This window comes from Lemur catta, chromosome 21 (genome assembly GCF_020740605.2).
Source record: "Lemur catta isolate mLemCat1 chromosome 21, mLemCat1.pri, whole genome shotgun sequence".
In the NCBI taxonomy this organism is placed as follows: domain Eukaryota; kingdom Metazoa; phylum Chordata; class Mammalia; order Primates; family Lemuridae; genus Lemur; species Lemur catta.
The window spans coordinates 31,355,486-31,380,176 of NC_059148.1; the positions used below are offsets into that span (position 1 = coordinate 31,355,486).

At 58.8% G+C, this 24,691-nt stretch overlaps 1 protein-coding gene across 1 annotated transcript in view; it reads left to right on the forward strand.

Annotated features, from left to right (window-relative positions):
* The window catches only part of ADGRD1 (adhesion G protein-coupled receptor D1), an 84,924-nt gene that overhangs the window by 46,219 nt on the left and 14,014 nt on the right, over positions 1–24,691 (forward strand). The window contains exons 16-21 of the mRNA XM_045534313.1: positions 5,085–5,158; positions 7,437–7,560; positions 13,662–13,765; positions 14,596–14,707; positions 15,088–15,241; positions 23,051–23,117. Of these exons, the coding sequence (XP_045390269.1) occupies positions 5,085–5,158; positions 7,437–7,560; positions 13,662–13,765; positions 14,596–14,707; positions 15,088–15,241; positions 23,051–23,117 (635 nt within the window). The remainder of the gene's footprint in view (positions 1–5,084; positions 5,159–7,436; positions 7,561–13,661; positions 13,766–14,595; positions 14,708–15,087; positions 15,242–23,050; positions 23,118–24,691) is intronic.

Genomic DNA, 24,691 nt, shown 5'->3' on the forward strand with positions numbered 1-24,691 from the left:
TTTAAAACTTTGCTAGGAAATGAAAAGTATTAGGAAAAGCAGACAGGAACTTCCCAGGTCCTATGAGTTTACAGCAGGAAGAAACTTCAGAGGTCGGGTTTTTTTATTCTTTTGATTTCTAATGTATTTCCGTGGATTCGTGGTTTGCACCCCCGTGAGACCAGAAGTCCTTTGATGGCGGAGTCTGTGTTTGAAGTCTGTGTCCCCCAGGGGGCTCAGATCCCAGCCCCACACAGCTCGTTTCTGTCAACATCCGTTGCTGGCAGGGGCTCAGGGACGCGGCGTGAGGTCCTGGGCCCGAGGGGCTCCCCGAGGGCGTGAGACCTGCCCTGCGTGAGAGGAGCCACGAGGCCTTTCCGGGATCCGGGCGTGTGGGGCCGTGTTGCTGAGGACGTGCAGGCTGTCTGCCCTCTCCTCACGTCCGTCTTCCTTCACACCCGAGGTTTCAAGGTCCCTTCTTTGACCATTTCCTTTCTACTTCAAAAAACGTCCTTTAGGCCGGGCGCGGTGGCTCACACCTGTCATCCCAGCGCTCTGGGAGGCCGAGGCGGGTGGATTGTTTGAGCTCAGGAGTTCGAGACCAGCCTGAGCAAGAGCGAGACCCTGTCTCTACTAAAAATAGAAAGAAATTAGCTGGACAACTAAAAATATATACAGAAAAAATTAGCTGGGGATGGTGGTGCATGCCTGTAGTCCCAGCTACTCGGGAGGCTGAGGCAGGAGGATCGCTTGAGCCCAGGAGTTGGAGGTTGCTGTGAGCTGGGCTGACGCCACGGCACTCACTCTAGCCCGGAGGAGCTGGGGGAGCAGCGCACACCTGGGCACACCTGTGCGTCTAGGAACGGCTGCAGGAGGCAGGTGAGGAGGGCCGTGGCAGGGGTGACAGTGGGGGCTTTGGCTTTTCCCCGAGTGAGGCGGGAGCCACTGGAGCCTCCGTGCACAGGGACGAGGGACCGACTACGGTGTCCACAGGCTCCTGCTGTGGGGTGGGGCCCTGCCCAGGACTGGGGGTGCAGAGGCAGGTTAGGTCCAGATTTGCTGTCGGGACTTGCTGACAGAGTCAACGTGGGGTGTCCCCAAGATCTGGGGGCTCGGGACATGGACAGAGTGTCCATTAACCACTAGGCAAGGCGACAGGTGGCTGCTGTGTTGGGACTGAGGTGGGAGCCACGTTTCAGACGTGTTGCGCTTGAGAGTCCTGGGAACATCCCAGTGGAGCTGCTGTGTAGATGCATCTAGAATTTGAGAGATAGCTCCGGGCTCCACAGGTAGCTTTTCGAGTTTCTCAGCTGGGCACGTTGCCACCGTGAGCAGAGCTGGCTCTGTTGGTCAGAAAGACGGGAAGATGGATACGGGCTAAGTGAGTATCGGTTACGTGACAGTGTCTGCCAGCGCCGGGGACGGGGGTCACCTCCCACCTGGCTCCTGAGCAGCGGCTGCAGGTGCAGGTGGACCCACCCTGGCAGAGCCGCGCAGCCCTCACCCGTCTCTACCCCTGATCCCGGGTCCGTGATCCATCTGGGGGGAGGTTGGGGAGGCCCCGCCAAGCCCTAAACACCACGGCCCTTTCCCGAAGCTGCCAGAGCCGTGGCCACAGGGACCTGGGCCGGTGCCCGAGTCCCGCGGGAACCCTGAGCCACGGACGGGCAGAGGGTCTGGTGCCAGGGGGCCCAGCGGCTCTGGACCTCGCAGTCTGCTCTGTCCCAGGAAACCACCTCCGGGCATTTGGGTTTCGTTCCCTGCCTGTGGATCTGTCAGCCCTGACGCTAAACAGAGAGAACCGCAGCATTCAGCTAGGAAGGAAGGAACGTTCGTCTCACCCGCCAAGCGAGAGACGAGGAGGGGAGCGTGGGGTGGGTGGGCTTGGCCGCCGTACGCATCGGTGTTGTGACGTGCAGAAGGACCGTTTGGCCGAGGCCGCTGGGCTCTGTGCCCGACTTTGACAAGATCCCCTGGCCGTTCCCACAGTGAGAGCCGCAGACCCGGTCTCTCTGGAAAGGTTACAGGCGTGTTGACATCTGCAACGCTTTCCTCTGGTTTCCGTGAGCCGTCCCGAGTTCTTCTTGGACAGGGGCCCGTTAGAGCCACATAAATAAAAGAGTAATTAATGGATTGGATCTCTGGGACTTAAACACTTTGGCCAGTTTCACGACAAGAGGAACAAAGGGAAGAAAACCACAACCCTAAATGCGAGGTGAGATTCCAAATAGCCACGGCTCAGGCGCCAAGTCGAAGAGCTGTGACACTTTTATGGGAGTTTATAGATGTTGCTGCTCTTGCCTGACGGCAGCGCTGAGATTAGAGGAGATGCCCTTCAGCAGGTAAACGCGTTCATTCGTTTCAGGTACAGCAGCAGCTGTATGGATTTTCTGTTCGGCCCCTCTTTTTGCTCCTGAAAAATGTCACGAGAGGTAATTTGGACGTGTCAGTGCTGTGGCCCTCCGTGTTCTGGGAGCACGTGGAGTCCTGACATGAACTTCTGGGGGACACATTCAAACCACGGCAACACTTAAATAAAAAGCAAGCAAATTCCTAAACAAGGAACATTAACAGGCTGTCATTAGATATACTTTCCACTTCGCTTCCTGTGTCCCCCAGAAGGAGCAAGTTCACCTTGCTGAACAGTGGGCAGTAAACAAGCAGTTGATTCATCCTGTTTGTTTCTCTTAATGGGAAAATCATGACGGTGCTTTGAGGGAGCCTCAGATCCGTGGGAGATGCTCCCGAGGGCTGGGCAGCACTCCCGTCCCATCGGGCCAGCTTCAGTGCCGTGCGTCGTGAAGAACGAGGCCATCGAAGCGTAGCCAGCTCCTGCCGGGAGGCCTCCACCTCTGTCCACACGGCGCTCGGCTGGGGACGCGGGACACCCAGGGTGTGGCTTCCTCCAGCCTCGATGAGGACTGCAGGGTGGGGCACCCTCATGTCCCTGTCCCCAGCCCCAGGACAACTGCAGTGGCTTTTATCCCCCGCCCAGGCACCTGGGAGGCCAAGGGGCTGCCGGCACCACCCACGTTTCTCCCGGAAGTGTGGACCTTGCACAGGTGACTCACCGCCTGTCCCCGCAGTGCCGCCCTCCCCCGTGTTGAACACACGCCTGCTGCGGACGGTGCTCCTGCGAACTCGCTGTTGGAGACTCGCTGAGAGCTTGGCTGCAGTTGGGTCGTGACCTCCAAACACAGGCGGAGGCAATCGGCCCTTCCCACCCCAGCGGCTGAGCCGGGGAGGGGAGGGGAGGCGCTGCCTCATCTCCGGGTGAGATCCTGGCTGCAGACCCAAGTACGCACTGTCCGCCCTCCCCACCCTCTGACCACATTCGCGCTGGGCCTGCTGCCCTGGGGGCTGGCTCTGAAATCGCCTTTGAGGAGTGATTTCGAGCCGCGGTCAGTCTCCGGCTTCCAGAGCCCACCCAGCCTCTGCTCTGGCCCCTGGGGAGGCTCCTTCCCCGCCCAGGAGGGGAGAAATCTCCTCAGTTCCGGGAGAAGCCGCCAGGGCCTCGTGTCGACGTGTGAGTCTGGCTGCCGGGCCCCCCCCCCCCCCCCCCCCCCCGCCGCCCCGAGTCACTGGCTGGCTTTAAAAGTGTCTTTTAAATCACACACGTAACACACAAATACACCTGTTGGTTAACAAATTTCACACGTGCTCCGCACTGGAGGGTTTGGCTCTGGGCAGCCCAGGCCGGGGAGGCCTCAGCATAGACCCTCGCTGTGCTGGGTCAGCCCCACGGGTTTGTGTCTTTCCCAGGACGTGGGTTTGGTGTCACTGTCCCCTGTTGACGGTGTCTGTGGCTCCGGGTGTCTGGGGACACAGGGCTCTCTGTGTCTGAGCACACAGTCCACAGCAGGTCATGGTTTTGGGAAAGAGGAGAAAACCTCTTTTCCAGGCTGTTTTAGGGGACTCCATGATGTATTAAGATAAGCTAAGATACTAGGGAGTGGCAGTGAAAACAGTGGAGGTTCCACTTGGCCGAACACTGCGAACACGCGGCCCTGCAGCCACGGCTCGGAGCCCCGAGGGGCTCGTAGACAGACGGGCCGAGGTGCGGGAAGCCGAGGGAGCCTGTTCAGCCGTGCGGCGGCTCGAGGCGCCTGCTGGGGCACCCCCATGCTGCTGCTGCGCTCCCCGGGCGAGGAGCTCGCTGCCCATGCTGGGCTGGCGCCAGCCGGCTACCTGCTGCTCTGCCCGCACGGGGCGGGGGCCTGGCTGGGGACTGGCCGGCCTGACCAGCGAAGGTCGTGAGCCGCAGCATCTCCGGGTCAGAGGATGGGGTGCGGGCCATCAGACGTGGGGTGCTTGGCCCGACTGACAGGGGATCGAGTAGGCGCCATCCACCCCAGCAGCCCTGGCTGCCCGGCAGGGTCGCTGGCTCTCTGACCCTCCTGCGAGTCCCCTGCGGGCGTCGGTGCTCGTGGTCGGAGCGGAGCCCGCAGCCGGCGCCTGGGAGCAGCCGGGGAGAAGGCGTCCCGGGAGCAGGGGGGGCTCCTTGGTCTGTCCACTCCTTTCTCCATTCATTCGACGGACGTTTAGTAAGCACCTGCTGTATGCCAGACCCTCAGATCCAGGCCCCGGGATAAGGCGGTGAATGAGACAGACAGAGGCTCTGGGTTTGGTGGCTGTCGAGTGTGTTCCAGAGGGGAGGGGAGCAGAGAAGTAAACACATTCATATTATTATATATTGTATATTTGAATATATAATACGCCACGTGGTGATCAATACTGTGAGAAAATAAACGAGAGGAAAGGGACATGGCGGGCGGGGGTGGGTGTTGCGTGGAACGGGCGGGAGGTCTCTGAGGACCCGCATTTGGGCAGAGACCTGGTGGAGCTGGGGGGGAGGCAATTCTTCAGGGGTGCGGCACGTGCAAAGGCCTTGGGGTGGGGAGCCCTGGCTCATGGACCGGCATGGGCATGGGCGTGGGCGGTGGGGCCACGTGACGGGGGCCACAGCAGGGGTGGAGACAGAAAGTCACTGTCTGTGCGTATCACAACCCCCGGGCACCGGCATGAGGGGCTCCATCCCACGTCAGCGCCCGGGACTGGGCCTCTCCAGCCACCTCACGGAGCTTGTCCACGTTCTTTCATTTCAGACTCGCAAGCAGCACAGCGAGGCCACCAACGGGAGCAACCGAGTCTTCCTGTACTGCACCTTCCTGGACTTCAGGTACCGCTCGAGTGGGGGCCGCCAGGCAGGAGCGGGGCCAGGAGGGCCGTGGGGAGAAGGAGGGGTGCCGTGCCGGACGGGCAGCAGGTGTCCAGAGCCAGGCCAGCCACTCGCCACCCAGGGGATCAGCGCCAGCGTGGTTGCGTCACCCGCAAACGCTGGGTGTGGGGCAGGCCCTGGAGGGATCTAAATTTCTTAAAGTGTAGATTTAGATTATTGATAAGAGGCTTTTATTATTTTCTAATACAAACCCTTAATGCTATAAGTTTTCCCGTAGGCACTGATTTAGCTGCATCCCACAAATATTGACATGTTGTCTTTATTTCCATTAAATTTCAAATGTTTTCCGATTTTCCTAGTGACTTCCCCTTCAACCCTGTGTTATTTCGAAGCATGTTGTTTAATTTCCAAATAGTTGGGGACTTTCTGCTACTGATTTCTAATTAAATCATTTCATGGCCTGAAAATATACTTTCTATAACTTCAGTTCTTTTAAATTTGTTAAAAGTTTTTATACGACCCAGGATATGTTCAATCTTGGGGAACATCCCACGTGTACTTGAAGAAAACGTATGCCTGGGGGGTGTTTTATCAGCGTCAGTCAGATCAAGCTGACAGTCGTGCTCCGCTCCCCTACATCCTCCTACCTTTCCTGTCGACTTGTGCTGAGTGTGAGTTCTGCAGCTTTCCTGGTGGGTTTCTGTATTCTCCTTTTCGTTTTGTGAGTCTTTCTTTGGTGTATCTTGAAGCTCTGTTGCTGGGGGCTTTGCGGCTCCGTCCTGAGACTGCGGCGCATGGTGATTGCCCCACCCTTCGTGCGGGCAGACGGGGCCCCACCGGGGTCGCTCACCCAGGACCACATCATGTCCCCCTAGCTCAGTGCCGCCAATCTCCCAGCCACCCCGCAATGGAGACACGGCGTTCCGCATCCGATGGACGGATGGAGGTGCCGTGTGTGACGTCGACTCCCCCCAGGTCCCGGGGACGTTAGGCCAGAAGGGGTGGGGGCAGAACGTGGCCCCGTCGTCAAGTCCCACCTGTTCTGAGGTTATTAATGGGGTCTTGCTCTGCGAGGGGCTCTGGCTGTGCACCCCGGTCTCTGCTAAATGCCTTCGCCTCCAGGCAGAGAGCCGATCATTAATCACGGAAACCCCCCCGGGAGCTGCTGTCCCTGGGCAGCCGTCCACAGGCTCAGCGTCACCTCTTAGTGACCTTCCCCAGTCCCAGGCTCAGTGCCACCAGAGTCACCTCTGAGTGACCTTCCCCAGCCCCAGGCTCAGTGCCACTGGAGTCACCTCTGAGTGACCTTCCCCAGCCCCAGGCTCCGCATCACGCAGGGTAGTGCAGGGTTACCTCGGCACCGGCCGCCCCCACCCTCCCCGGGAGGCAGACGCTGGTGGGGACGCTGTCACTGGCGGGGGAGGTGCGAGACGGGGTCCACAGGTCGCCCCACTGGGACGGCCACATCTCTCACCCGCGGTCTCCACGCTGACGTCACAGTTCAAGCTGAACAGAAAGGAAAGAAAAACTCGAGATTCACATTTCTCCAACTTCATAAGTGCTTCCCGCCATCAGGAAAGTTTGTCTTTATGACAACCGCAAGTGGCCAAGTGCTGGAAAGAGCCATTTTAAACCTCTTTTGTTTCTTGAATTTGGAAATACAGAGAAGATTATAGTCACCGACCCTCCCACCGTAAGGACGAGCCGCAGTTAGCGCTGGGGCGTATCTGCTGCCAGGCGCGTTTGTCAGGTCTGCCCTGTCAGAACTGATACAAGTAGCAGATCCACCTGTGATTCATTTAAGAAATGTCACAAGAAAGCCAAGGTCCCCTTTGACCTTTGCATCGTGTTCCGATCTCGCCCTCTCTGGAGGTGGCCCCTGGGGGGGTTATGTGAGTCTCCCCTAGACGGGCACCTAAGCTGCTGTCACGTGGTTCAGTGACTCTCCCCGGACGTGGTCCCTGGTGTATACAGTCGGAGCTTCTCTGGGAGCGGGGCTGTGGGGTGCTCATTTCATGTCGTCCTGGGTCCTGTCCGGGTGCTTTGCACAGTGTCCCGGGGGAGCCTTGCGTCCCAGTGGCCAGACCAGCCCCAGACACTGTCCAGCGCTCGCCAGCCCGATGGTGGGACCCCTGTCCCCGCACTGTCCCGACGTGCGTGCCCGGCCCGGCAGGCATGGCACCGCTGCGAGTGCCCAGGGCCGTGTGGGCGAGGGGTGCCGCCCTGGCCCCGGCCAAGGGTCCGTGTTGCTCCATGACCGTTTCTCCTGTGTCCGCAGCTCCGGAGAGGGCGTGTGGTCGAACCAGGGCTGCGCGCGCGTCGGGGGGAACCTCACCTACTCCAGCTGCCGCTGCACGCACCTCACCAACTTCGCCATCCTCATGCAGGTGGTCCCGCTGGAGGTGAGTGGGCCCCGGGGCGGGTGCCGTGGGGACACCAGGCTGCAGGTGGCAGGGGGTGGCACATCCACTCCGCGCGGTCTGTTTACAAGCGTAACTCACCGTCTTGGCTCCTGCAGTGCCGGGTTCTGCGTGTTTGGGCGTCAGCGGAGATTTGACGGGTCCACGAGGGTGTCGGCTGTGTGCGGTGTGGTCCTCACCACGGGCCCTGTCACCGCAGCCATCACAGACTCGGCTAGCTGGGGGTCCTTTGAGGTCACAGCAGGGGGCAAAGCCTCGCCTCTGGCTGGTCCCCCTGCTGGGGTTGGGACTGCACCCCGACAGCAGGGGGTCGGAGCCGCCTCCTCTGGGTCCCCCACATGCTGAGAGCGGAAGACCAGCCCGACCTCCTGGGCGGGGAGCGGGTGGTCCACTCCCAGCAGGAAGCCGAGTTTGTGGGGGTCGTGCTCGTGGTCGAGAGGAAGGGACGGGGTGCAGTCCTGTAAGTCAGGGAAGCTGGAGTCAGAGAGCGTTTGCAATGATGAATCTGTCACCACTCAGCACAGGTGTCATCGTGGGAGAAATCACATCTATTCATTGCCAGAAAAGGTTGATTTGAAAATGGCTTAAAATCACCCGTGCTAAAAATGAACATTCTTACGAACAATGAGAAAATTCAGGCTGATAGCATAAGTAGGTACCAAACCCACGGCACGTTCAGAGATTAACAGAAATACCCCGAGAGACCGTGTTTCTTTGGCGCCGATCACATGTCTTCCCCGGCGCGGGGCCCCGGGTCCCTGGTCCAGGTTCAGAGCACACCTGCGTCTCGCCCCTCTTCTGCCTGAGACTCTCTCCTGGTCCCCCCCCCAACACCCCGAGCTTCCCCTGGGTGGGGCCTGGATGGTGGGGCCGGGGCTGGGCTGGTGCTCCGGGGGAGGGTCAAAGAATTAGAAGGATGAGAAGATAAGATGACATAAGGAAGTATAAAGTAAGGCAAAATTTGCAACATTATTTATGGTAGAAATAGCAGAATGACAGAGCATTAATAACCGTAACACTAGTGATTGCATAAACTCAAATACATCTGTGCCAAGGAAGACCGTTCATCTCTGTACTAAAAGAGGGATGATTAAATCAAGAAATAACATGCAACTATTAAAGCATGAATTACAATCATGCCAGCGTATCTGGAAGGATTTCCAGGATGTCATTATGTGAAAAGGGCAAGATGTAGAACAGAGTGGATAAATACCCCATGTTTTAAAACAAGGCCAAAATCACGTGTGTGTGCGTGTGTTTCCATACATGTGTTCAAACACGCGTGGTTGTATCTCGGTATGTGGCAGACAGGCGTGGCGGTGCGTGAGGGGCAGAACCGGGGACACTGGGCTGCAGCCCCGGCCCGGGTTGGAGCCATGCCGGCATCCGTGTGGTTGCGTGGACTGACCGCGTGAAGACGTGTTTCCCAGGCCGCTCCCAGGTGTGGTGTTTTGCGGGCTCATCTCGTCACGGCTCCGTCCTGAGCCCCCGTGAGCTGCGGAACGAGGGTGTGGACGGACGAGTCGGCTCTGCGGGGAGAGGGATCAGGGGCAGCGACGTGCTCTCCCTGGGAGCCACGGTGTCACGCGTGTTGCTGGGTCAGGCAGGAGCCGGGATCTCTGTCATCTCCGTGGACCAGCCACAGGGGAGGGGGGAAGTGGCACCCGCCGGGGACGCTGTGGCAGATGGAGCCACGGCCCGGCCCAGCCAGGGCCCAGGAGGGGCTCAGTCGTGGCTCAGTCGTGGCCTGTGGGCGTTTCCTGCCGTTGCTGCCGCGGTGGCTGGCGTGCAGAAGGCGCTGACAGGCGGTACAGGGAAGTCGGAGCAACGGGACTGGGGGAGGCCGAGGGTGCAGGGCAGGGCTGGGCTGCAGCAGCCACCTGGGCCCAGCGAGGACAGCTCAGCCTCTGCCTCTGTCCTTGTGGTCCCCACCCAGGTGGCAGGCCAGGGCCAGGCTGGCCGTCTCAGGTGGGACGGGCCGTCCCACCACGGCTGTGCCTGCGAGGAAAGGTGATGCCCCAGGAGTTGGTGTGACACAGCCACTGAGCCGCTGAGCTCAGCTGCCACCGTCCTGCCACCCCGCAGCCTCCCTACACCGGCAGCCGCCCTTCCTCGTGCTGATGTTTCCTGTTCCCGTCATGGGGGGGCAATGAGGGAGCTTTGTTAAGAACGTGGCAGCTGAGGGGTCTCCCTCTGGCAGAGCAGCCCCCCGTTGGCCACGCGGGCAGCTCCTGGGCCTCGTGCTCCCACCGGGGCTGCTCCGGGGTGTCTGAGTTTGTGGTCCCCGACTTGGAGGAATCTGTGCCCTGAACAAACTCCCGGCTGCTCTGGGCGTTTCTAAATCTGGCCGTGGTGGGAAAGGAGGGCACGGCCGGGGCACACCACACCTCGCCAACGCGCGGTCAGGCAGTGCGGCCAGGTCGGGGGGGTCCTGCCTTCCCACCCCCACCCCCCAGCCAATCAGGGCCTGTCTCCACCCTGGACAGATGGTTCTAGAACCCGTGCTTAGTGGCTCCCCGGCCAGGTGCAGCCCTGACCGCTGAGGCTGGCTCTGGCTGCAGCAGGGCTTGGGCGGGTGGCGGCAGGGCCTGACCACAGGGTGCTGGAAGCGTCCGGAGCCCCCTGGGCCGGACGCAGGCGCAGCGTGAGGATCGCAGCAGGCATGTGTAGCTGGTGCCGGCAGAGCGAGTGGCTCCCCTCAGAGCAGGCTCCCTGCACAGGGGTCTCTGTGGGTGCCAGGGAGCCCCTCCTCTGGGCAGCTCTGCCCGCCACTGGGGCCAGATCAGCGGGTCCCCTCGCCTCCTCTCCAGGCAGGCACTTGGGTTTCTCCCCATGATGAGGCTGTGGGCAGGTGCCTTCCCTGAGCCTCAGGATCCCCGTCTGCACCATGGGGGACCCTCTCCTTGTGGAGCTGCGAGGGGGCCACAGGAGGGCAGAGAGAGCACCACCCAGCCCTGAGTACCTAGCCTCAGTACCCAGCCTGAGCACCCAGCCTTAGCACCTAGCCTCAGTACCCAGCCTTAGCACCCAGCCCCAGCACCCAGCCCTAGCACCCAGCTCAACCACCCAGCCTCAGCACCCAGCTTCAAACACCCAGCCTTGGCACCCAGCCTCAGCACCCAGCTTGACCACCCAGCCTCAGCACCCAGCCTGAAGCACCCAGTCTGAGCACCCAGCCTCAGCACCCAGCCTCAGCCACCATCCTCTACCAGCCTGTGTCCCTCACAGCCCGAGCCGGGGTCTTCCCACCGTCCGTGTACCTCCCGTGTGGAGCGAAGCATGTGCTCTGTGGTCGGTCCCTGGGCCCCTCCCCGTCAGTGTGGAGCTGGGGGCCCCACTGCCTATGCCGGCCCCAAGGTCAGCAGCTGCCCAGCCCAGCATCGTCTCCCCGTGGCTGGGGGCACGGGAGGGGCTCAGATCTGTCCCCCACTGCTGCCCGCTCTGCCCCACAGGGCTGCCCACTGTGCCGGCCTCCACGTCCCCGTCACTCGGGGCTGGAGGGGAAGGAGCTGCTGGGCTGCAGGCAGCTTTCCTGGCAGTGGCCACGTCCCTGCTGAGGGCCCTGCAGGGGGACAGGTCCCCAGCCAGGGCTGTGTCCTCCGCCGGGAGGCGGCTTCCTGGGGTGGCACAGACCTGGGCCACCTCGTCCCCCCGTGGAGTCTCCTCTCCCCTTGGCAGACAATTCCCTGAATTAAATTTTCCGCTCTGTGAAAGGCCAGAGAGGTTTCTGTTTTCCCAGCTGTCCCCAGACTGACACAGGATCGTGCAGCTGAGGGGGGAGGCATGACGCCCCAGGGCTCCTGGCCTGGGCACCAAGCGGGTGCGTGGCCCCCTCAGCTGACCCTTTAACGAGGTAACTCAGGAAGGGAAGTGGCTGATGTCTAGTCAAGTGCATCCCAGGGGAGAAATCCGGCCCACTCCACCCCACCCCGCACCCCTCAAGCAGCCAAGCTCATTGTCACCTGTCCCCAGACTGCTGGTACATTTCCATCAACAGAGTATGAAATGTGCCAGGAGCCTGGCTCAGCCCAGCGGGAGGCTGCCGCCTATTGCTGGCAAATGCTGCGGCTGGTTGAGGCTGGGACGGGCACCAAACCCGGGCTGCCCAGGGAACCTCGTGCCCCTTGGGGCTCGGTTGCTCCTGCTGTCAGCTGAGGCAGGACTGTGGCCCTCCTGGGGTCAGGGAGCTGCCCTGAGTGGACCAGGCTCCATCAGGGCCTGGATCCAGTCCCGGGGACCAGAAGATGGACGGACCCTTGTCAGGAACCGGGGCGGGTGTCAGAGCTGGGGGCGCAGGCGGCACGAGGCCTCGGGGGCTAGTGTCTCCACGGCCGTGCGCCCAGGTAGCGGCTGAGGGCGTTTGCGCTCTGACCTGGTCTCCATGCATCCTTCTCTTTGCCCTGCGCTCGGCTTCCCGCCGCGTCCACCCAACGAGCAATGGTCCGAGGGCCAGGTGGGGCGTGGTCGGCCTCCTGCATGGTGCCCTCCCTGGTGGGGACCGTCCCTCTGCGGCCCCCACTGGTTCCCATCGCAGCCCCATCACAGCACGCCCCGGCAGCCTCGTTTACTTATTTACAAGTCATCTGTGTATGTCCTTGTCCATCGTCTGCTTCCCACTGCAGTGCAGCCTCTGTGCTCGGCACACAGTAGGTGCTTGATACATGCTCGTTGCTGAAGCACAGGTTGTCCAGGGTCTCTCTGGCTGCCCCAGGTGCTCCCCCGTCAAGGGGCCCACGACGTCCCCCCGCAGGGTTGCTCTGAGGAGCCAGGGCCCGCACGCAGCAGGCGCCCAATCAAGGCAGCCGCCGCTTTCTGTCTGCACCACCCGCTCTCCTGGGAGTGCTCCTCTGCACCCAGAGCTTGCCAGGTCCTGCGTCGGACGCTGGGACTCAGAGCCAAGCAAGGCGACAACCTGTCGTCACGACACGTACCTGGCTCACGTAGCTCCTGGCCCTCAACAGTCTCCCGCAAAGCCCCACGACCCGCGTGAAGCCCGCTCCCGCCCGAGCACCTCTCAGGACCTCTGTGTCCCAGCGCGTCCGCCTCCCTCCCTCCCGGTCTCCCAGGGCCCTCACGGGTTACGGCGTAGTTGCATTTAACATGGGAGGTGGGTCCACGTACCACTCGCAGGGACAAGCCCAGAGCTGGACATGTGTCACAGTCGGAGGAGAAGGTGTGTATTAAAGAGACGGGAGCGAACACTCCCAGATGCCCCCGCTGCCCGCCCCGCTCTGAATCTGAAAGCTGCCGTGTCACAGCGGGAAGGTCTGACGACCCTGACTCGCGCAGGCAGCTCCCTCCTGGCCCCTGTGGTCAGCCTCAGTGTTATCCAGCCGCTGTGCGGACATAACGTACGAGGTCATGCGCGTGAGCCCCGGGCACTCCTGTCTGGGGACCTTGGGAGGTTTCCAAGGTCATTTTGATCATCTATCATTTTCTCTTTGCAGCCTCACTTTATAACTCAAGCCCCTGTGAAATATAGACCTCTGACATATTAATATCTCAGCTGATATTTGTAATCATTTCAAGGCTTCCTGGCCAGGCTGTTAGCTCTGCTCAGGGGTGTTAAGATGCAGCGGCCAGGTGCAGGGACTCAGCACCCCCTCTCTGCGAGAGGCTCCCGGGAGCCGCCGTGTGCACGCGGCACAGTGATGCGCACGCCGCGGCCCTCGCGCCCTGGGGACCAGGAGTGGGAGCCGGCCTGGGCCGGGCAGTAGCCGCCGTGGCCCGGCGAGCCCGTGGGCCGGCCCTGCGCTGAGCACTCTGCACGCATGCACCCGCGGGTCCTCGTGGCCCTGTGAGGGGCTGGTATTCTCCTGTCACAGCCGAGCGAGCCGCCTGTGTCTCATCGTCAGCTGGGAGGTGGCCGAGTGGGGACTTGTGCCCTTTACTCTTCACCCAGCGCGGTGGTGCCTGGCAGCAGCGTGTGCTCCGGGCGGGAGGCGGCGGCCGGCTGGGGGGAAGCTGGGGGAGGCGGAGGGGTCGTGGGCCACGCAGGGGAGCAGGGGCTGGGCCTGGGAGCTCTGCCGGCAGGTGGACCGGGTCCGTGGTGTTCACGTCCACACCTCCGCTCCGCTCCCCAGCTCACACGTGGACACCAGGTGGCACTGTCGTCCATCAGCTACGTGGGCTGCTCCGTGTCCGTGCTCTGCCTGGCAGCCACGCTGGCCACCTTCGCCCTGCTGTCGTGAGTGCCCTCTGCTCCCCCCAGTGTCCCCCTGGCAGCTCCGTGTAAACGCCAGTGTCAGCCGCTGATGTGGATGCCTGGCCCTACCCGCACCCCGCACCCCGCGTGTCCCAGCCGGGCGGCTGCTCCTCGGTTACACTTCAGTTTAGGATCTGGTGTGGGGGGGGCTGAGGGGCTGCTGGGGGGCCTAGAGAACGGGGGGCTGTGGAGTTGGGGGACACCACGCTTCCGCTGAGCTGGAAGGGCCTGGAAGGGCCCCCAGCCAGACACACAGGGAGTTCTGCAGGGCAGGAGCTGGGCCCGGATGTCCCTTCCTGCTCGTGCTGTCACCAAGCCCCCCGAGCCCAGGTGTGGGGTCACCCCTGAGGACCCGACTGTGCCCAGAACACACGAGAACATGCTGGGGTGGGGGCTGGACAACAGAAGCACAAACGTCTTCGCAGTAGGAGAGAGGGGGGTGGTACGGCCAGGAGGCCTCTCTAAGGGGCAGCATTCAAGCTGCGACGCAGAGACCCGGGCAGACAGTTTGCCACCACGGGTACAAGGGCCGTGAGGCCGGAGTGAGGCAGGGGAGGGCGAGAAACGGACAGGGGCGTAGTGAGCGGGAAAGAAAAGTCAAGTCAGAGCGGCCAGGGCTGGGCAGGCTGTGGAAGGAGCTGGGATTGTACCCAAGGGCAATAGGGAGCCATCGAGGGTCCACAGCAGGGACTGACAGTGACAGCCTCTGAGTGAGTCTGTAGAGACCCCTCCGGCTGCTGCTGGAGGAAGGGACCTGGTGGGGGCCGCAGTGGGGGCAGCGGGGCCGGCCTCACCCCCGCCTCTGCCCCCAGCTCTGTCAGCACCATGAGGAACCAGCGCTATCACATCCATGCCAACCTGTCCTGTGCCATGCTGGTGGCCCAGGTCCTGCTGCTCGCCAGCTTCCGCCTCGAGCCAGGCACGGTGAGTAGCTCAGCCCGTGTCCCATGATGCCCTTCCTGTTGTGTGGGATTCCTTGTCACATGGGGGATCCTTAAAATGCAGATTTGGGTTCAGGAGTGCTGAGTGGGGCCTGGAATCCTGTATTTCCATCAATCAGGGGCTGGCGACGCTGCCCGCACCAGCTCACCCTGGGAGCGGGGCAGCAGGAGGGAGGCAGGTCTGGCCCGGATCCAGGCGTGCATAGTCCCAGACAGCGGCCCCAGGGGGTGAGGACAGCATCTCCCTCCCAGAGCCCTGTGTCTAGGTCCCCCAGGAAGTGGATGCAGGGAGGCCGGGACCACAGCCAAGCCCAGTGCGCACCCCAGGGCCCTCTCACCTCCCGTGTCTCTGGTTGACCCCAGACGCTCTGCCGGGCGATGGCCGTGCTGCTGCACTACTTCCTCCTGAGCTCCTTCGCCTGGATGCTGGTGGAAGGGCTGCACCTCTACAGCATGGTGGTCAAGGTCTTCGGGTCGGAGGACAGCAAGCACCTCTACTACTATGGGATGGGATGGGGTAGGTGGGGCGCCAGGGGGTGGGCAGGGGAGGGGACGGGGCACATGGGATGAGATGGGGCAGGTGGGGAGGGACAGGGCAGGTGAGGACGGGGCAGGTTGGAGGTGGGATGGGGCAGGGCGGGTGCTGTCTTCACGTCGTCCTTCTCGGGGTCTCCTAGAGGCCAAGATGGGAAGCAGAACCCACTGCCCAATCAAAGGCAAAAATTCCACATCATTTGGAAACATTTCCAACATTTCTGACGTGGTTTGTTACTTTTGGTAGTCTTTTCAAACAACCAAATTTTGGTTTTATTGATTTTCTCTGTTATTCCTATTATCTATTTCATTACTTTCTGTTTTAATCTTCATTATTTCCTTCATTCTGCTTATTTTAGCTTTAGTTTGGTTTTCTTTTCTGGTGTTTTGAAGTGCAAGTTGAGGTTACTGAGTTGAGATCCTTCTGTTTTAATATGGGCGTGTACGGCTATATATTTTCATCTACACACTGCTTTGGCTGCATCCTGTATGCTTCATAGTGCGTCTCTGCTTTCATTCATCTCAAAGTGTTTTCTAATTTCTTTTTTGATTTTTTTTATTTGACCTGTTGACTTCTTATGAGTGTGTTGTTTGGTTTCCGCATATTCATGAATTTCTCAATTTTTTTTTTCCGTTATTGATGCCTAATTTCATTCCATTGTGGAAAGACAACATATTTTATCTGATTCCAGTCATTTTAAATGCGTTAAGGTTTGTTTTGCACCTTAGTAAATGATCTGGGAAAATGTTCCATCTGCCCTTGAAAAGAGCACATGTTCTGCTCTTGGTGGGTGGAGCGGTCTGTAGTGTGTCAGCCCTCGTTGGTGTACGTGTTATTCCAGCCATCTGTTTCCTTGTCGATCTCTTGTCCAGTTGTTCTGTCCATTATTTGAGTGAGTTACTGAAGTCACCACTTGTTGAATTGTCAGTTTCTCCCTTCAATTCTGTTGGGTTTTGTTTTGTCTCTTGGTATCCTGTTGCTAGGTACACACACGATCATACTCACGTCTTTCAGAAGGGTGGACCCTTTTATATTTATAAAATATCTCCCTTCATCTCTAGCATTATCTTTGTTTTAAAGTCTATCTGTCTCATGTTGGTATGGCCACTCCCGCCTTTGCATGGTTGCTGTTGGCATGGTGTATCTTTTCCACGTGTTTGTTTCTCTGAATCTAAAGTGCGCCTCCTTCGATAGGATATAGTTGGATGTTGTTTGGGTCTTTTTCTAAATCCAGTCTGGCAATGTCTGCCTTTTGACCGGATCGTTTAAACCTTTCCCACTTAATATTAGGATTTATATAATGGACTTATATCTGCCATTTTCTCTTTGTTTTCTTTATATATACTATCTATTTCATTTCTCCAGTCCTTCTTTACTGCTTTCTTTTGAATTGATTATTTTCCAGTATAACAGTTTAATTCCCTTAATGATTTTTTCACCTTTGTTTTTTGAGCTATTTTCTTAGTGGTTGCTTTAATGCTTGCCATATGCATCTTAGTATATTAGAGTGTATTTCATATTTATACTAAATTATGAGACATAATTGTTGTTTTTATATCACCCTATCATCTCTTCCTTCTTTTCTGTGATTATTATGATTCATATTACATCTGCATAAAGCATGAATCAACAACACATTGCTATAATTATTACCTTATTTAATCTTAAGTCTTTTAAAGCAGCTGAGATGAGGAAGGAAAGCAAATACGTACTTACAGAGTTTGTTATGTTAACCTTCTTACTTACCATTTTGGGTTTCCTTCTTGTTTTTCCTGTGAATTTGAGTTACCATCTGGCTTTATTGCTCTGTGTGTGTGTGTGTGTGTGTGTGTGTGTGTGTGTGTGTGTGTGTGTGTTAAGGTTACTGTCTGGGGTCACTTGTTTCGGCCTGAAGAACTTTTTCAATTATTTCTTGTACGGCAGGTCTGCTCACCACAAATTCTCTCAGTTGTTGTTTATTTGGAAATGTCTTCATTTTACCTTCATTTTCATTTATTATTGATTGATTGATTGATTGATTGGATGCCTATCCCACCATCATCTTCATTTTTAAAAGATAGTTTTGCTGGGTATAAGATTCTTTTTCCTTTTGGTGCTTTGATTGCATCATGTCACTGCCTTCCGGCTCCACTGCATCTCATGATAAGTCAGCTCTGAATCTTATCGGAGTCCCTCGTACCTACCCGAGGGGTGGTTTTCCTTGTCTGGGCGTATATGTCTCTTTGTGTTTATCCTATTTGGCATGTACTGAGCTTCTTAGGTATGTAAATTAGTACTTTTCATCAAATTTGGGGAAATTTTAGCCCATTATTTCTTAAAATATTTGTTATGCTTCTTTATCTCTTCTCTTTTTCCAGTGCTGCCATGACGTTGGTGTGCTTGGCGGCGTTCCACATTTTTCTGAGGCTCTGTTGATTTTTCTTCATTCCTTTTTCTCTCTGTTCTTCAAATCATGTGATCTTTGTCAGTTCACTGATTCTTTCTTCTGCCAGTTTGGATGTAGTGTTGAACCCCCTCGTTGATTTTTCATTTCAGTTATTATAGTTTTCAACTCCGTAATTTCCATTTAGTTCTTGTTTTTTCTTCTTTAAAAATTTTGATCTGCTCATTAACACTCTTTATCTGATGAGACATGGTCATTCTGCCTCCTTTTACTTCTTAAAGGAGGTTTCATTTAGTTCTTTGAACATATTTATAATGACTGCCTTGAAGGCTTTCTCTGTTGAATACGACATCTGGGCCTTCGCACAGGCAGTTTCAGTTGCTTGCTTTCTTTCTCCCCCCATGTGTGGGTCACACTTTCTGGTTTCCTTGTATGTCTCATAACGTTTCTGTTGAAGACTTGCCATTTTAGATAATGTAGCAACTCCGGGTCCTCAGCCCTCCGCCCACGGCTGCTTATTGTCGCTTGTGTGTTTGTCTAGAGACGTGGCTGGACCAGTTTTCAAAGTCTGTTTACCTCCCAGTGCGAGGTCTCTGGTGTCACTCCCCGGAGGGCACAGCCGTGGGCACGTGTGCAGTCACCCGGGCCGTTTCCGCAGGGCTCGACTGTCTCTCTGTGGCCGTCTGTGTCGCCCCGCCTGTCAGGCTCCACTGTCACCAGCTGATTGTTCTATCGGTTCCCACAGCCTGCGGCACATACCGCTCTGCAGTCTGATCCACGTAAATCCATCCCCCTTGCAAGTGTGTTTGGAGGCCAATGTTTGAGGTTCGTTCTGGCCGCAGGAAGGCTCTTGCCTGTCTCTCCCCTGTATCTCTCTGGGGGACTCGCCGGACTGTGACTGAGCTCAGAGTTCTCGTGGAGCTGCCAGCCTCCTCTTCATCGCTTACCACAGGGGCTGCATCCTTCCCTTAGGCTTAAACTTCCCCACACTCCGAGTCAGATAAACTCAGTTCCCCTGGGGGACATTTTGGAGTTCTCTATTCTGATGGCATGCGTCTTTCCCTGGGAGCAGTCCCTGAGGTGCTACTCCAAAGCTGGGAGCAGGGACAGTGGCCCACTTCTCGTGGAGTGACGTGTCTTCTTCTTGCACAGGGCACTAGATGGGGGAAGCAGCTTCTAATCCTCAGAGCTTGTGTCTCCCAGTGTAGACCCTCCACCCTGTTAGGCCCTAGGGCGGGCCCCACACACTGCGCTGAGCTGGTGGAGGAGGAGGACCCCGGCCTGCTGGCTGCTTCTCCCTGGAGTGGAGCTTCTGTGACATGGAGTTGGGGGATGTGAGAAATGCAGGCAGCCTGCCCCGCCCCGGAGACCCTGGGAGCCTGGGGGAGCAGAGCTCACAGCAACTGGGAGCAGAGCCGTCCCTGCAGGAGCTGGGTGGGGAAGCGGCCTCGACTCAAGGGCCCAAGTTTTAACTCTCACTGTTCTGACCAAGATTTCATAGATTTTCTCGAGTAAAATTTTAAAATTTTTCTATATGCCCTTAGGAAAATCTGCAGAGACTTTAAATGGTTGTATTTTTTTAACTAACCTTTATCAGTTGTTGTCGTCTCCCTGGGGCGTGGGTCTGTGGACCGACTCATGCGTCATCTGGGTGTCAGCCGCCCTGGACGGGGCTGGCTGTTGAAATCGCTCTTGCCTGTCCCCGGGCGTCCTGGCGAGGCTGAGGCCCTGCTTCCCGCCAGGGGGTGGCTGAGCTCTGGTACCTGGCATCCCCACATCTGTTACACACCAGCGATCGGACGCTAGGGACCTGTGACTCGTTTCTGTTTTTCTCTAAATAGGTTCAATTTTCACAGTCCTCATTATGCAAGGAGCAGAAAAACATGTTTATTTTGTGCTCTGAGTTGGAGAGTGTAATTTATCTGAGGCTGAGGTGGAGGTAAATTATGCACCCCTCTCGGCCTCCCTGGGGACACTGAAGGGGGGACCCAGCAGCCACCTCCAAACTGCTGCTGGCCACATAGGGAGAGCCCCGAGGCCACGTGGATGTCCTACCACAGCCTCACTGCCCAGCCTGGACCGTCCCGTGGATGCCATTGCATGTGGGGGTCCTGTGACGAATGTCCTCTCCTCCCCAGCCTCCCTGCAGTGGCCCGGCTCCAGCGTGACCTGCCCGTCCTGCCCTCCCGACTCCCCCAGAGAGGAACACTGCCCCTTCCCAAGATTTCCGAGGTCATTAGTAAGGTTCAGAGGGCGCTATGTGACAGCCACCTGTATTCTACCATTGCTTTGTGGACACAGCCACGGGATTTAGAGGTGCACACACGCCCTGTCAGCACAGCAAGGCCGGGCGGAGTGAATGGGAAGTGTCCGTGGTTTGTTGCTAGAGAGGGGGGCCTAGTGCCTGGGGCTGTCTGTGCCGCCTGTGAGGTGGGCTTGGGGCGTGAGTGGGAGAGAGAATCCAAGCCAGTCCGGTCCAGCCTGGAAGGACGTTTCAGTTGATTTGCACAATATTGGAGAAAAAATTATTGCCAAAATGTAAAAATTGAGGGATTTTTACATAGACTCCAGGCACCTGAGTTCATATTCCTCCCTGACAGCAGGGCGGGAGCCGTGTGGCTTCTGATGTACTCCGGGCCGCGGCCCCTGGCACCGGCTCTCTGCACATCAGGCGCGGGGCTGGCTCTGTGGCCCCATCCGTCTTCCCGTCAGCGCCCCCAGCTAATTTCATCAGGAGCCAGGAGCGGCCTCCCTCGTTCTGCCTGGGCTGGGCCGGCTGCGGCCGGAGCTCTCAGCCTCCAGCCATTAATTCGGGGACAGGAAGTCGCCCAGAGCAGTGGGGTCCCCTCGGAGGGCCTGGGGAGCGGCCTCACCCTGCAGACCCCACCCTGGCCTCACCCCAGCCTTCAACAACGTGGTTTTGGAACCTGGAGACTGTGCCCTGAGGCAAGATGGGTGTTGGGGACATCGAGTCAGCAGCTCTCGGTGGGGTTTTGTCGGCGTCCAGGCCCTGCACCAGGAACCACGAGGGGGCCAGAGCCGAGGGTCTCTGTCCTCCGCAGCCCACAGGGCGGCCAGGAGAGCAAAGTGACAAGTACTTGAGCGTTTGTACGTCAGTGCAGCTGATGTGAATCTCATCTCAAACTCAAAAGCGACAGAAATGTAACTTGTTTTATTTTTCTCCGTTGCAACCTGGTATCTTTGTCCGTTCCCACCCGTCTGGGGATGAAACTTGCTCATGGTCAGTCCCAGGCCTGGCTTTCCGGAGACCGTGGCGTGCCGGGGCCGTGGGCGCCGTGTCTGTCCGTCCATCCGTCAGGACAGGCTGCATGATGCTGCGGCGACAGCGTCCCCCACCCCTCGGGTTTAAACGACACAAGATCGTTTCTTGTCGACACTCTGTGTCCTCCGTGGGTCAGTCAGTGGTGGGTGACGGAGAAGTCACTGCCTCTTGCCACTGCCCGTTGCCGTGGGAGGGAGGAGACATGGGGACGTCACACTGGAGATCAACGCTCGGCCCGGTGCCCTGTCCAGAGCGAGCCCCACGGCCCCAAGAGCCCTGGCAGGAGCGTGAAGCCCCGTGTGCCTGCGTGGGGGGCATCCGGGCATGCGTGGCAGGTGGCGCTGGTGACTTCCCCGTGCCCTGGTGTCGTCCTCCCTCTGTGTGGACGCCGGGCCCTGCCCCCGTCCCTGCCTTGCCTGCATCTTGGCGGATGTTTCAGCACACGCTCCCACGGTCAGCGCCACCTGCCCCTGGACCTTGGCGGGTAGAAGCCCAGAAAGCGCCAGCCTGGTCCCCCCGAAGGTTACTGTGTTCCAGAGAAGACCAGGCAGTGTCAGTGCCTGTGACAACAGGCTGCGAGGCCCCGACTGTCTGCAGAAACATGTCACAAGTTCATGCCAGCTGCCGGGGTGTGAGTTTCAGGTGACAGCCGCAGGGGGCAGGGGTCCAGTAGGTTGATGATAGATTGCTGCAGGGACCAGCTGCCTGTATCGAGGCCTCGTTATTCACAGACAGCTCAGGGGTCCTCATGGCAGCCCGATATGGGGGCCTTGTCATGTCCATTTCCTCAGTGAGAACAAGAAGGCCCAGAGAGGTTCAGCTGGTTCCCCGCAGCTGCACAGCTGGCCTGGTGGTGGCTTCCGGTCCCAAAGCCAGGCTCTTCCCCCTCGCTGTCTTCTCCGTCCTGCCGTGACCCCCTCATCCTCCCACCTGGGAACTTTTCTTGCTGAGAACCTGCTACTCCCACTCAGCCGGGCTCTGCAGCTCCCGTGGGTTGGAGAAAAGTTCCCACTCTCCTCCCAGACGGACCCTCCGTGGGACACGGGGACCTGCAGGGGCAGGGATGGCAGAGGGGCCGGCACGTGGGAAACTCGGGGGGGGGGGGACAGAGGCCACGGTGAGAGGTCGTCCCCACCCACCCCGACTCCTGGGCTGTCCTCCCCTCCCCAGGGGCTACCTCGTCCCCTCCACGGGTGACTTTATTGCCAGACGTCCCATAATGCATTTAGACTATTTTGACATTTAAAACAAAGGGCTCAGAGACAGGGCTGCCCAGGGTGACACCTTTTCAAGGTGATTATTTAAAAAACAAAACAAACCCTGGTTTGCAGAGGGGGAGGCGTGGAGCCCATTCTGCCCCCAGAGGGCGCTGGCGAGCCACGGCCCGGAGGCGCCCAGGCGGGTGGATGGAGGGTCCCCTCCCTCCTCCTCCTCTTCCAGGGCAGAATCTCCCACAGGCTGCGACCAGGCCGCCGGCCTTCCCAGGAGCCACATGTCCTTAGTGCCTCTCCGTCCCCACCTTCCATCCCAGGGGCCGAGTCATGTGGGGTCCTTGCTGGGACGCTCCGGGAGGGGTCCATGGATGAAGACGGGCTGGCCCTGTGCCTGCTGCCCCCTCCCCGGCCACCCTGGAGCAGGTCTCTCAACCAAGACCATTGACACCTGCGTGGGCTGAGTGACCCTTGTTGTGGGGCTGTCCTGGCATCACAGGGTGTGTAGCAGGGTCCCTGGCCTCTACCCACCAGACACCACCCCCCTGTGACACCCCAAAATGACTCTGTCTCCCGTGGGGTGGCCTCGGGCCTGGTTGAGAACCAGGCTCTGGAGGGGCCGAGCCGAGCTTCCCTCCCCTGGCACCGCAGCTCCGCGTGTCACCACGTCACCGCTTTGGCAAGACTCGTGCGCTTCCTCGGCTGGTGTGTGAGTCAGTGTGGGTGTGAGTGGGCAGGGAGGTGTGCGAAGTGCGCCGTCCCTTGTTCGGACTGTGACTTCTCTGGGGAGCGGGGCCGTCCTGGGCCCCCGACACTCAACGCACAGGTCTCTGCCGCATCGGGTGTGACGTGAATGAACGAACCGGTGACTGAAAGGAGCCTGGAGCTGACGCGTGTTCCCTGACTTTCTGCAGGCTTCCCTCTCCTGATCTGTGTCATCTCAATGGCATCTGCCATGGACAGTTACGGGACAAGTGACAAGTAAGTGAAGGGTTGCCTTCCCGGGCAGGACGGCCCTGGGGAAAGGTCCCTGCGGGGACCCCTGGCCTCGCTCCCTGTCTCCCACGTCCTCCCGGGCACAGCGATGGCTCCCCCAGGCCCGGGGGTAGGAGGGGGTGGGCCAGACAGGGGAGGAACAGCCAGCTCTGCTCTGGGCGGAGCTAGCGATGAGGGCGTCAGGGCAGGGAGGGGCCGGGAGGAGTTTCTGGTTGGAACTTTCCCATCCATGGGGTCCTCCCAGGCACAGTTCCTGCCATCATGGAGCCCACACGTGTGACCTGTACCCTTTCTTATGGCAGTCGCACGTGCCTAGTCCATGGTACATGCCCGGGGAGCTGCAGTGAGCACACGCGTGTTTGGAGAAACGGGGTCTCACGTGCACCAAGCGAGCGGGGCTTGAGGTGCCCACGCGGGAGTCCTGGCGTGGGGGCTTCGTGTCCCAGGTCACAGGCTCCACTGAAATGCAGCCGATGGGCCCGCGGTTGGACCAGGAGGAGGATGGGATGGCGCGTGGGACCAGGTCGTGTGTTCCAGCGCTAGAATTCTGATTTCCTTTCCTTAAAGAAAAAAGGTTTTAGCTCAAACGTCTGTAGGAAACAGCCACCTGTTTCAGCCGGGCTGGGGCACCACCGAGTGAGCACATGACAGAGACGCTACTGAGAGCACTTCAGAAGACAAAGCCAGTCGGACGTTCTCACGGCGTCAGGACGAGACAATATTACAGACGAGCCACGAAACTGGAGGAATCCAGCTTGTCTGTGTTAGTGCAACAATTCGGTGACGACGAGGCACTTAGAGAGAGCGCTGTCTGCGTGCATTCGGGAATGAGAATGATTAAGCAGACCATTGTGCTGGCCTGTTCCCCCAATCCCGGAAGCTTTTAGAACTTGAGGCACTAATTAGCACAAGAATGTTCTTCTGGAACCATCTCCAGGGCAGTTGCTCAGTTTTATCCCGTCTGGCGCTGGGGGTGCTGGGTGCACCCACCGCACTGAGCCGCAGGCCGGGACTGGAGGATCAGCCCCCCCACCCCACTGCCGAGAGCCGGGCGGCGCCAGCCGGGGCTCAGGAAGCTCAGGGAGCCTCTGAGCAGGACGCGTGTCTGTCGGAAGCTCCTCGTCGACTCAAAGTCCTGCACGAAGCGTCGGGAAACACAAAGCGTCTCTGCAGTCATCACACTCCGGAGAGCCCGGTGTGAGCTGCACCTTCGCAGAGGCTCACTCAGACCTGCGGGACGTCTTCCTCCTACGCTCTGCGTCCGCAGGCGAGAGGTCTCTCCTCCCCCTGCTCTGGGTGTGCAGACTCGAGTGAGCCTCTCGCAGGTGCTGTCACCTGCCTCGGGCATTCGTGTCTCCTGGCCCAGGAGGTGTCGGGAGGAACGGGGCAGAAAGGCAGTGAGTGTGCCCGCGAGAGAGCTCGGAGGTCACCTGAGCCTCCTGGGCCTCGGACTCCTCATCTGTGGGGTGGGGGGAGCACAGCACGGCCAGAGGGGCACCCTGCGGTGATGCTGGGCCATGCAGCGTGTGGGGTTGATGTGACACGGGGCAGGCGCACTG